The 12,727-nt window shown below is 52.8% G+C and overlaps 1 protein-coding gene across 9 annotated transcripts in view; it reads right to left on the bottom strand.

Annotated features, from left to right (window-relative positions):
* The window catches only part of TMEM63C (transmembrane protein 63C), a 67,902-nt gene that overhangs the window by 9,359 nt on the left and 45,816 nt on the right, over positions 1–12,727 (bottom strand). For all 9 annotated transcript variants that reach the window (XM_065593403.1, XM_065593405.1, XM_065593406.1 and 6 more), the window contains 12 exons: positions 11,573–11,660; positions 8,566–8,603; positions 7,397–7,539; positions 6,916–6,967; positions 6,134–6,242; positions 5,373–5,446; positions 4,788–4,868; positions 4,034–4,154; positions 2,788–2,921; positions 2,101–2,223; positions 1,385–1,538; positions 665–771 (listed from right to left, as the gene is read on the bottom strand). In XM_065593403.1, coding sequence (XP_065449475.1) covers positions 665–771; positions 1,385–1,538; positions 2,101–2,223; positions 2,788–2,921; positions 4,034–4,154; positions 4,788–4,868; positions 5,373–5,446; positions 6,134–6,242; positions 6,916–6,967; positions 7,397–7,539; positions 8,566–8,603; positions 11,573–11,660 — 1,224 coding nt within the window. The remainder of the gene's footprint in view (positions 1–664; positions 772–1,384; positions 1,539–2,100; positions 2,224–2,787; positions 2,922–4,033; positions 4,155–4,787; positions 4,869–5,372; positions 5,447–6,133; positions 6,243–6,915; positions 6,968–7,396; positions 7,540–8,565; positions 8,604–11,572; positions 11,661–12,727) is intronic.

Here is a 12,727-nt window from a genome sequence, read left to right as displayed (position 1 = left end):
ACATTGTGAGGGGAGCAGAGAGGGAACGCAGCTGGACAACCACAGCTGGATTGCTGGTTGAGGCCATGGGGAGACATTAGTGCAGCCCGAGAGCAGGTTTAAAGCGAGAGGCATAGATAAAGGGAGAAGAGAGGGGACTACAGGAGGTTCATCAGGTGGGGCAGCTTTGACACCCCTCCAGTATCAGGTCAGTTTTTAAAAGGTGGGCGCCTGTACCTCCATCCCCACAGGCATGGGAACGACTGCACCGGGAACCATTCAGCCTGACTTGTCCTGGAAATTCAGTGCCTGTTTGGAACGTAGCCGAGAGCACTGGAGTGGACTGAAGCATTTGTGTGTGCAGCTGCCAGGTGACTGCTGACCAACGGAGGCGGGAACAAACAGCAGAGCACCTAGCACAGTAACCTGGCTAGTGCAGACATGGGCAGATTCAGCGATCTCTCAGGGCACGGAACTGTCTCCTCAGGGAGGGACTGGCAGCCTGTTCAGTCCAGACTGGACAACACCCTGCGGAACAGACTGTAGGGACCAATCCCACCTTGACCCCTGCAGATGGACTAAATGGTACCTACTGGGGTTTTCATTCAAATCCAGATCCCGAGTGACTCCGAGGGGGCAGGCAGGCCCCAGGGTGAAAGGTCAGAGTGTAAAGGCCGTGAGTTACCTGGTCCAGTGTGACTCAAAGAAGGCGGAATAGTAGACGACGAAGGGCAGGAACACAGAGAAGGCCCAGAGCAGCAGCGTGGGGAAGAACTGGGTGAGGACGGGATTCTGGGCAGGGGAGAGACCGGAAACAAGCTCAGGACCCTGCCTGGCTGGTGGCACGGCCTCTGGGAGGCTCGCTCCACCGCTGGAGGGGCGGCGAGGCTGAGGACAGAAGGCTTTACTGGGACAGAGCAAGCACCCAGGCCCCTAGCTACAGCTCACAGGTTACTGCGGAGGAAGGGGCTGGATTAATGGCAGCTCTGGAGCAGACCAGCACTTGGTGCAGTCTGTAATGGTCCCACCCCACCTCCTTTGCTTCGGCACACTCACAAAGCTGCCCTGCCACATGGGCTCCCTATGTGTGAAGTTGTGTGTGCCCCTCCCAGGGTATGGGGTCACTGCCTGGGGTGGAGGGACCACACACAACCTCACAGAGAGACAGGACCCGAGGATGCCTCCATCAGGGACACGTGGCTGCCCACCATGTGGGCTCTCCCTTTCTCCCTGCCAAGAAGACACCCATCCCACTCATGGAGAGTGCAGAGAAGAGGCATGCCCTGCTCTCCTTGGGGGACACAGAGACAGCCCACACCCTCCCCTCCTCAGGCAAGCTCGGAGATGGGTACCCCCTAGGTGGGTCCCTGAGTCCAGCAGGCAGAGCCCCGCAGGAATTGGCTACCTTGAGGCTCTCCACCGGCCGCGTCACGTTGAACATGTCTATGGTGTTGACGATGATGGCAGGTGTGGTGAGGAAGAAGAGGAGGATGAAGAGGCAGAAATTGAGGAGGACAAATCGCACCCACCATGACGTGCCACGGACAGATAAATTCTCCCTACAAGAGAACAGAGTATCCAGCAGGTGGAGCACAGGGAAAGGCACAACAGTGTGGGTGGCTGAGGTATCCCTCCTGGTACCCGGTTGGGAAGGGGCTCTCCCCACTTCAGCAGCCTGACCCACTGGCTCCCATGCTCGCTCTGCCCTATACCTTCCCCCCCACATAGACCCCATCCTTTCTGATTATTCTAGGGCTTCTGCTTTTGGGTTTCCTGCTATTAGTCCCCATCCCACCCCATCTCAACACAACTGTCCCCTGCACTGTCCCACCTGGAACTGGGGTCATCGCCAGGGACCAGGAGAACCAGCACAATGGAATCTCTGTGCCCCCTGCAATGGGCTCTGGATTCACCAATGCCAGAGAAAGCCCGGGAGACTTCATTTTCCCCTCCCTTGCCTGGCCTAGCTGAGACTTGCAACCTCGCTGCATTGGTGTCACTGCTCAAGGCCTGCAGAGGCAGATTCTCAGCCCTTAGCACTCCCAAAGGTCTGGGAGAATTAAAGCCTTGGATCCACCTCGTGCCCTGGTGCCCCCTCCATCCAGCTGTGTGGGGATTTACCAGATGATGTCACTGGGGGCGGGGGCATAGCGGACACCCCAGCTGTGGGACTTTACCACCGTGGTGACGGAGGATTGCTGTGGGTGCCTGCGGCAGTGGATGCGGCTGTAATCCTTCAAAATCCTACAGGAGAGAGGAGGAAGAGAAGACCTTGGCTCATGGGACAGATTCCTACTCCCATATATGAGAAGAGCCGGGGAGGCGGGTGGGAGGGAGAAGGGGTTCAGGATCTCTGCCACCCTAAACATTCTTCCCACAATCACAGGCTGTGGCCCTCTGCCATACTCAGATCATACTCTGCTGATATGATGGACAGAGTCCAGCTGAGACTAAACCACCATTTGGGTTTAGCTTACTGAAAATCAGAGTCCACACGGAACCATGGAAATACTCGGAGCGCCCCTTGATAGCCTCAAAACACCAGGGCCACTGACAATCCCACCCCAGAGCTGGGATGGGTACCCCTGTTGGCTCTGAAGCAGGAACGGACTAACCATTCCTGATCCCAAACCCAGCAGGGGAAAGTGCTAGAGAAGCCAAAGCTGCTTGTTATTTTTATATTTACACCCCAGAGCTGTGTGAATTTCAGGTTGATTTCCCATGGGGAGGGGGTAATGTGTAAGCTGCCCAGAGGGCCGTTCTAGCTAGCAGGGCCTCGGCCCGGCTCTCGCTGAGGCCAGCACTCACACTGCTGTCATCCTCTCATCCTGGAAAGTGACGAAGGCTATGTCAAGACGCTTGAGCGAGATGCGGTTGCGCTCAGCATTGAACTCATCGGTCAGTTTCTCCTCCAGCTCCCCGTAGTACTGCTCAGCATCCACCTGCAGGGGAGAGGAAAGATCCCTTTAAAGGAGCTCTCCTCCCAGAGAGACGGGGACTGACATCCCAGCAGACCACTGGGGATGAAATCTGGGGGCTGTCACATCAACACCTGGACTGGCTGTTGGGGGGCAGTCATGGAGCAAGCTACCAGTGGGAATGAGAGGAGCTGGGTGCCTACGAGACATCAGCCTGTGAATGACACAAGGGGCATAGAGGGAGAGCTGGCCCTTACACTGTGTAACTGTCAGGTGAAAGTGCACCTATGGATTTTAAACCTGACTCTATCCGGTTGTATCCCTCTCCCAACACCCTTCAGGTGTTCCCTGTCTTCTTAGGCCCCCATCCTGAATGGAGCTGCTCTGTGTGGGCGGGGTCTGTGCTGGTGCACACAGGGGTCTGCCAGTGAGGAGCAACTTGCAGGATCGGGGCCTTTGAGTGTGAGAGCCTATGTTTTTCTGTGGGCACATACAGCACCTAGCACAACAGGACCCTGATACTAATCGTGGCCTTTGTGTACTGGAGGAAGAGATATTAAGAAGTAGTGTTCAACAGCTGACAAATGCTAACCCAGGATGCACAGTTGCAGTGAGTCAGCTGTGGTGGGGAGGTGCCCAGGGGTGGGTGTGAAAGTGAGAGTGACTGTACGTCATTCCAGTCTCTCCAGGCAGACACGCTGCTTGCAAAAGAACAACACTAAGATCTGTGTCAAGGAGACAGCTGTCTGGGTTGGAACAACAGCTGCAAGTGACAGTTTGTGCCTCTAGCGGGCAGTAGCAGGTGAGTGTTTCCTACATACACAATTCAGGTTCCGGTGAGCCAGCGTGGGTGCCTGATTCTGGGCTGTTTGTTGATCTGTGGAAACCTCCCTCTGGCCCTGAGGGTTCCCCTGGCCCATCTCAGCCAGTGTGAGATGCTGGAGCTCATTCTCCTGAGCCTCCATCCCCCAGTATGTATGGTGGGAAGGAGACTGGAGAGCAGCACCATTTAGTGGCTGTCACAGAAGCAGAGCAGTGGGGGAGCGGAAGCTGTAACAGAATCTCCGATCAGGTGCCTGGGGGTTGCTGGGGGCGAGTGTTATCCAGCCCCACCCCGCACCCCTCTGATCTCTTACCTGTTCAAAGTTGCAGCTGCGGCAGCAGAAGATGCGGGCACAGGGATGAGTTTTGATCATGATTTTCCCCTCTTTCTGTGCCTTGGTAGTGAAGTAAAGTCGTCCCTTCATCGCCTTGCGCCTGCCAGGAATGGGATCAGAGAAGACACTTCATGAGGCCTCCCAGAAAAGAGAGCTCCCCTAATTTGTTGGAAAGGAGCCTTTTTTCCATATACACCCAGATGCTCCCTGTGTCTTCCATAACATGCCCCCTACAGCACACCAGGCCAGGAATACCCCAGACGTACCAATGTGGACAGGGACAGAGGGGGAAGCCTGATATGCCCATCCTGCTGGGCACGCTCCTCCTGGCATGGGAGCCTGGCGCCATGCTAACACTAGGAGGGGACAGTGCTCACTAGCACTAGAGAGACCTCAGGTACCCCAGGCACAGCCTGCCTGACAGGCAAGGCCACCAGGAACCTCAAATAAAGAAGCCACAAATGCTAAGGGAGGCCAAGGTATGAGATTTTCCCCTGCCATCACCTGGGACTCCTGAGGCCATGTGGACAATGTGGGTATGCTCCCCCGGCTTACAGGACTGTTCTTTTACAGGGTAAAGTAGATCCAGGCAGGATGACGCCTCCGGAGAGCCTGCAGAGGCAGTGTGCATGCAGACTCTTGAGCCCATTAGAGGGTGATGTGCAGGCACCATGGGATAGCTCCATGGGACTCCTAAGGAGTTCAAGGCCCCAGGGCCCCAGCGCAGACTCACCTCTCTCCATCCAGCTTCATCAGCTTGCGAACATCAAAGCAGAACTGGACATTGGTGACAGTACAGCTGGGATAGGCCTCGCTGCGGGGCACATACACAGACAGATATATGAGACCCTCCTCCCCAGGAGACTGAAAAGACGCGCTTCTCCCAGCCCCACTGGCTCCTCATCCCCACCTCCACAAGGACGAGAGAGCTGGGATTGCTGAGGGGCAATTCCAGCAATCCCAGCTCTCCTCCTGAAGACTCACCTCCTGGCTCCAGGCACTTACCACCCCAGGAGGTGAGTCTTCCTGGGCAATGTTGGATGGAGAAGAGGGAGGATGGCTGCATTTTCTGTACCTGCCTTTGCCATGGCAGCCAGCAGGGGGCAGAACCACCTTCTTCATTACCTGAGACCTTTGGCTGCCGGCAACATCACCTGCTTTCCACACTGATGTTCCTCTAATGTTTTCACCCCTCACCCAGACCAAGGGCATCCCGACCTATCTCCCTCCAGTGAGTTAGCAAGAATCAACAGAACTAGGGGCAGGGAAGCTCATAGAGATGGGCACAGATCAAGCAGCTACCTGCGGTTCTACTCACTGAAAATGCTTGATGACAAGGGAGGAGTCTGTGATCTCCTTGGGAATCCGGGTGACCATCAGTGTCCGTGCGACCTGGGAGAGGAGAAGAGGAGCTGAGACAGAGGCATCGGGGAGCAGAACCATGCTTTGTCTTGCATTCACAACACCCCCGGCTCTGCAGCACCTCACATTCTCCCTGGAAGGAAGGTCAGTATCATTTCTTCCATTGCACAGATGGAGAAAACTGATGCACAGAGACTTGTACAAGATCATCCTGTGAATTGGTGGCAACGCTGGGATTCGGGAGTCCTGATTCCCAGTCCCCAGCCAGTTCACTACAATCCCTCCAAGAGGTGGCAACAGAACCAGGAGTCCTGACTTCTAGTTCCAGGCTCTAATTACTCAAGCACACACCCTCCCAGTGCTGGGAATAGCCTCTGACCCCTAGGCCCCTGCTGTAACCACTAGACACTACCACCTCTTATACTGCTTGGACATGCGTTGAGCTCAGTCCCTCGATAGCAACACAAACAAGTTTCAACTTGATGGGGGCAGAAATGGTGCATAAGCTGAGGGTTTCTTTCATTTTAAGGAGAATGGGAGAAATTTGGCAGAAACCAACCTTCTCTTTCCCAATTAACCCAACTCCAGGCCATTTGTAAAGATCTAGTGTATTCTAAGTGTGGTTCCGTCAAAAGCACAGATGGCAAAGGACAAGCAAAATTGTGCAGGGTCTCCCCTTGGGTTGGGAGGGGCAGAAGAGGACTAGGGGCAGCTTACCTTCTCATCCTCCTTGTATTCGAGCTGGACAGAGTGATGAGCCATACAGAGGATGGTGATAATGAAATAGATGAGAGCGAAGATACTGTGCAGCCATAGGAGACGGTCTCTGTGCAGGAAAAAGGAACAGATCTGCAACTTAACAAAGCAGCACCCCTACTGGAGATCAGTCAAACCCACTGCAGTCCCGTCCTCCCCTCCACCTGGAGAGCAAGCTATCGGCCCATCACGGTGCAAACCAAAAGCACATAGCATCCTGGCTCATAGCTACTGCAGTCCCAGCCTCTTCCAGCACAAGGTGCTGTAAGGAATGGGTGCAGGAGGGCGAGCTGCTGGGAGTTCAGTTATTGCAGGCCTAGTTTCTTCCAATAGGGAACACCAGAGGGAATGCTGCAGGAGCACTAGCTGAGCTGCTGGAGGAATGAGGCAGGAGAACTTGTAAACTCAAGCTGACCGAACCCATCCCAGCAGGAGGTGCTGTACTGAATGGTGTAGGAGTGCTGGCTGGGGAGGTGCTAGCTCCAAGCTACGGCAGTTCCAGCAGGAGGTGCTATAGTGCACGGCGTAGGAGTGCTGGCTCCCATCTCTTCTTGTACAGCTGTCCACGTCTGGCCATCAGGTGCTCACACGTCTTTGCAGATCTTTATGAACCATGTAAAAGTAAACCCTGTCCCTGGTCCCAGGGGCCAGTCCCCACATTGCTGATGGCCTAACCCTGTGCCCCTGGCAGCCATCCCCACAAGTGGCAGAGAGTGCAGCTGCAAGGTGTGGGGGGAACGTACTGTGTTGGGACGTTGGTGATGGTCGTCCGGCCAAAGTGAGCTGGACTGCTTCCTGGAAGAGAAGAGGGGAAGCATGGAGGTTATGGGCGCGCCGCGCATCTCAAGAGGTTCAGGCCCAGACTACAAACAGCTCCCCTATGACAAGATGCCTGGGTCCCCTCCTGGCTCCTTCCTCTCTGCTGCTTCCCTGGGGTTTCTCCTGGCCTCCTCCTGCAAGCCCCAAAGCTGCTCTGGTCTCTCCCATTTCCTATACCCCACAGCTGGCCACCAACCCACACCCCTTGAGGCCAATCTCCCAGGCATGACCCCTTGCACTGGACCAATCTTCCAGGCACCACACCTTATTCAGAATTCCATCTTCCCGGCTAACTGACAGCATCATTATTCCCCCATCCCGCTTGGTGCATGATGCCCACCCATGTGCTGTGGGGATCTGTGCTCTGCCACTGGGATCACCCAGTGGGCTTGGAGAATTACCTACCCAAGAGGTCCCCAGAGAAGTTGACAGGCAGAATGACGGCCACAGAGAGCACACAGACGATCATGACCAGCACCAGGATGTGGCGCTGGAAAGAGAGGTAGGTGGTGGCGTCGATTCCACACTTGCTCTGGAGCTCCTCATCCCTTACCGACACAGAGGCGGATGGTGTGTTAGTGCAGGTGATGTGAGATCGCCCCTCCCCGCTCAGGGGGCACACCCCCCCACTCTCCAGTGGAAAGCACCAGCCCCAAATACTGTAGGACTCAAACTCAGGCCATCCCTCCTGAGAGCACATACGGGATTCAGGAGGGGAGTGCTCCGAGTCTCTCCCTGGAGGATGGCATTTTGGCACCTGTGGAATGGGACATCTGGGACATCTAGAGGGTTGCAGACTGGTCCCCAAGGGAAGGGCTGGGAGGGAGCCCCATCATTTGGGACATTTAACCTGGGCTTGGACAAAGCCCTGGAACATACACTGAAAGGAACAATCCTGCACTAGCCCCTGGAAGCACCTAACCGGACGTCCCCATCTCTAACTCCCACACAATAGGTTGTCCCTGACATTCCATGGACTGGATCCCTGCATGGACACAAGAAGGAATGGTGATCTCCCAGCATTTGGAGAGTCCAGCCAGTGAACCACCAACAAATCTGGACGCTTTCCTGAACTAGCCAACTCTGCTAAATGGGAGGTGGAAATCCCCTGGGTCTGGTCTCTCTCAGGAGAATTCCAGCCCTTTCTGATCCCCACTGGAAATGAGAACAGACTTTTCGGGCAGTCCTTCTCTCTTCTGGACCTGATCAGAACCAAGGGCACCACAAAAACGAGGGTGGGAGGGGAGAAGTCTGTCAAACTTTTTATGAACTTCAGATATGTTGTGGGCCTCCTGAATGCCCCTCAAGATGGGAGGGGAGCACTCACCAGAACCAGGGCAGAGTGGAGATGGGACAGCACACAAGGGATAGCAGGGTGTAATGAACAAAAAGCCCATATTCCCCTCCCCCTCCAGGGGAGGTGCTTTCTGATCAAGGGATGCAAAGCAGATACAGCAGCACTGGGATATTCACTGGTGATGGGTGGTACCCAGGTGGTGTCTTGGATACACGGAAAGGCAGAGAGAGGCCAGGTAGCTGCCATCCGATGCAGACAGGAAAGGACATGTACTTACTTCATTTGGTAGATGGAAATGAGCCAGGAGCAGAATCCCTGGAAGGGAAGATAAACAGGATCAGCTGGTTGACAGCAAACCAAGGTACCAGAAATGGAATGTGGCCTCAGAGTGCTTAACATTGTGGGGAACTGGGGACCAAGGTACCAGTGTCGTGACTGTGGCCAAGTGGGGCATTTGGGGGCTGGCTGCATGGCAACTATTGCTAAACTAATAGAGCTGCTGCTCTGCACTCAGTGACCAGCTCTGACAGCACAACTAGTGTCAACGAGGATAGAACACGGAGGTGATCACCTCTGTTTTTCTGAAAATGCCACGGGACCTTTAGCGTCCAGGTAGCAGCCAGCAGATGGACTGGAGAAGACGTTTGAGGAGCGCAGAGAGGAGCCAACAAATAAATGCACCAGGCCACATTCCTTCTGGGGGAAATCCATGGGCATGAATGAACCTGGATAGCACTGCCTAGAATAAAGATGACTCTGGGGGGACATGATCACAGCCTACAGAAGCCGTCAGGGTGACAGTACAAGTGAATGAAGGGAATTATTAACGCTCTCAGGAGATGGCAAGACAAGGAGGGATGGCCCTGAAGTGATGGAAGGAAAAGTCTAAACTGGAGATTAGGGAATTTGTCTTCACAGCAAGAGCAGGCAGGGCAGAGGCTAGGAGGGGGAAGCCCCATCACTGCAGAGATCCGAGAGCGGGTTTGAGAAGTACGGTAGGTCGGGATGACAGGGGCCTTGAATCCTGCAGAATCCAAGGACAGACTCAAGCAGCTTTCCTTTCCACCAGCTGGCATGGCAGTCCTCAGCTTCAGGGCTCCTCTGAAGGACAGACCCTTCGACAGCACTGCAGTCCCCTTCCCAGCACTGCACAAGCCCTGGAGAGGAGCTTACCTCCCTGGGGCAATTCTCCCTCCACAGGATACAGGCCACTCCCATGGGATTTCATTTGACTTGACCCCATGGAGGAAAGAGTCCTTCACACAGCAACTCCTGAAATGTACATGCCCCCTCCCCTCCCAATGACAAGTGAACAGGGTCACTAGTCAGAGGGAAACTGCCAGAAACAGGAGAATTCATGGTAAATGGCCAGGACCTGCTGTGGAGAAGAGGTGATGCCAGGAATGTCACCACAGCCATGGCCAAAGTCACTTTAGGGGTTCATCTTTTTGTTAGCCAGAGCTTAAATTTTTCTGTATGACAAACATGCTGAGAGAGCGAGAGCAGGGCAATGGAGAGATGGAGGAGAGGGAATGAGAGAGAGAGACAGGCTGCATCTACCCTGGGAAATTTAGGGAAATCTTCCATGGAGGGAGTGTGACGGTGCACCCCATATGGCTTCATGGAAATATGCTTATTAATGTATATATATGTCATAACTGGAATATGTGTTATGCTACATATGCCATGTAACATATCTCTGTAAAGGTTATGATCTACTGAATCTATCATCCTATTTGTATGCATATGTCATTGTTGTTTTTGAAGTTATGAATATTGGCTGTGTACTTGCTTGATTCCTAAGTAGCCTTAATAAACCATTTGGTCAGCTTCTTGAGAAAGGAATGAGCAAATTAAGTGCCCAATCAAGAAACACTTAAAGGACAATGAATCTTGGGTGCCACAAGTACTCCTGTTCTTTTTGCGGTTACAGACTAACACGACTGCTACTCTGAAACTTGGAAAGCTCCAATCCACATAAAAAGTTTACCTGAGGACGTTCAGGGTAGCATGTAAACAATGGCTGCTGTCTGTAAAAACTGAGTCATACATGGACATGTGACTTGCCCATGTGACTCCAAAACTCCATCTTGGAGCTGGACTTTGCATAGGAGAGAGGAGGCGGTGTCCACCCACAAGAGAAAGTCTACTTAAACCCCTGGGAGACCCCTCCATTTTGTCTTCAGCTGGCTAAAGAGAGAGCCTCTCCACCCCCAAGGATACCTGAAAGAAACTGAAACAAAGGACAGTAACTACAGGGGGTGTGAGTGATTGCTGGACCCAGACTAGAAGGAGACTAGTCTGTAAAAGGAAGCTTACTGGAATTCCTCTAAAGGTGAGGTTTTTATCTGTACTCAGTTTTCTTATTGTATTAGGCTCAGACTTGCGTGTTTTATTTTATTTTACTTGGTAATTCACTTTGTTCTGTCTATTACTACTTGGAACCACTTAAATCCTACTTTCTGTATTTAATAAAATCACTTTTTACTTATTAATGAACCCAGAGTATGTATTAATACCTGGGGGCGGGGGTGGGGGGGCAAACAGCTGTGCATATCTCTCTATCAGTGTTATAGAGGGCGAACAATTTATGAGTTTACCCTGTATAAGCTTTATACAGGGTAAAACGGATTTATTTGGGGTTTAAACCCCATTGGGAGTTGGGAATCTGAGTGTTGAAGACAGGAACATTTCTTAAGTTGCTTTCAGTTAAGTCTTCAGCTTCGGGGCACGTGGTTCAGACCCTGGGTCTGTGTTGGAGCAGACTGGTGTGTCTGGCTCAACAAGACAGGATGCTGGAGTCCCAAGCTGGCAGGGAAAGCAGGGGCAGAAGTAGTCTTGGCACATTAGTTGGCAGCCCCCAGGGGGTTTCTGTGACCCAACCCGTCACAGGGAGTACTGACATAGACAGTACTCAGGAATTGCTACCACCGTGTGGTCTAACCCTGTTGGGAATGGATCTAGAAAACACAATGACAAAAGCACCATTGTGCTGTCTACTCTAGCACTCCCACTGCTGACACCAACAACAGCTCCTCTGGTGCTAGAGCAATGGGGGGGGGGGAAGATTTCCCAAGCATTGACACTCACTATAAGAAAAATGCCGCTTCCCAGGAAAATAAAGAGCAGCTCCTGGCTCCTGGCTCCACCATTGGTTCATATTAAACAGGAAACTTCAGACTGGTGACCTAATCTAATTTTAAACCTAGGCTCCCTGTAGTAGAGAGAGCTCCTCTTTGCACAGGATGGAGCAAATTTCCCTCCGACATCCCACTGAGACTCACCACATCTTTGTTATCGACATCCGGCGGGCTGGTCTCCGACGGTGATTTCTCCTTCTCACTCTGCTCCCCGTAGAACAGTGACGTCAAGCTTCCGGGCAGAGGGAGGAGGAGAGAGAGGGCAATAAAGGGGGCACAGGATGGAGAGAAGGGGAGAGAAAGAAGAGAGGGAATGAGAGAGAAGCACAAGAGAGGGAGCAAGAAGGACAGGGAAAAAACCCAAGATTCTGATCAGACCCACTTCCAAGTGACATTTCCCCTCATAGCAAGCAACCCTTTTCTGAGAAATCAGCCAACCCAGGACAGCACTTGTACATTTCTAGCCCAGCAGCTGGGAGGGATTTTTCAGCTCAATAGCTGCATGGAGTCAGCTCTCATCAGACAGTTTGTTAAGATGGTGAATCAGCAGGTGGCAAAAGGATTCTATACATGCAGCAACTGCACACCAAGAACCTGCCACCCCCAACAGTTCCCCCAGAAAATAACTGCACCGCCCCTGCGAATGGCACAGATTCAGTTTCACGGGAACAGTGGTTACACACACACAGCCATTGTCTAGGACATATTGAACTGTATTGATGCACATTGCATACAGGAGAAATGAGACACCAAGTCAGTCAATGATAATATTGTAACGAATTGGTGTATGTGTGTCTGTCTATGCATGCAGTCACTGCCCTCTGCACAGCAGAATCAGACCTATTTCACTGTGGGTCATAGTCCCTATGGTGCTAGCAGCTAATGGAGTGTCACCATTAGCTGTGAGGGGAGGGATAGCTCAGTGGTTTGAGCATTGGCCTGCTAAACCCAGCGTTGTGAGTTCAGTCCTTGAGGGGGCCAGTTAGGGATCTGGGGCGAAGTCAGTACTTGGTCCTGCTAGTGAAGGCAGGGGGCTGGACTTGATGACCTTTCAAGGTCCCTTCCAGTTCTAGGAGATAGGATATCTCCATTAATTTACTTTTACTAGCTGAAGTGCTAGGGCTCTATGCTTTTGGAGTGGGAGCATCCCAGTTCTCTCCTTGCTCATGCTGTTAAGTTCTGAATGGCCATGGATTTATTATGATATAATAACACTCTGTCCTCTAGCTCCATTTGTTCAAGGTTCTCTTTATGGTTCACAAACACTGCTCACACTTCACAAAACCCATGTGAGGTCAC

The sequence above is a fragment of the Chrysemys picta genome, chromosome 4 (genome assembly GCF_011386835.1).
Source record: "Chrysemys picta bellii isolate R12L10 chromosome 4, ASM1138683v2, whole genome shotgun sequence".
Lineage (NCBI taxonomy): Eukaryota > Metazoa > Chordata > Testudines > Emydidae > Chrysemys > Chrysemys picta.
Note: the sequence above shows the minus strand (reverse complement) of the source record. Positions and strands in the feature narration are given on the sequence as shown.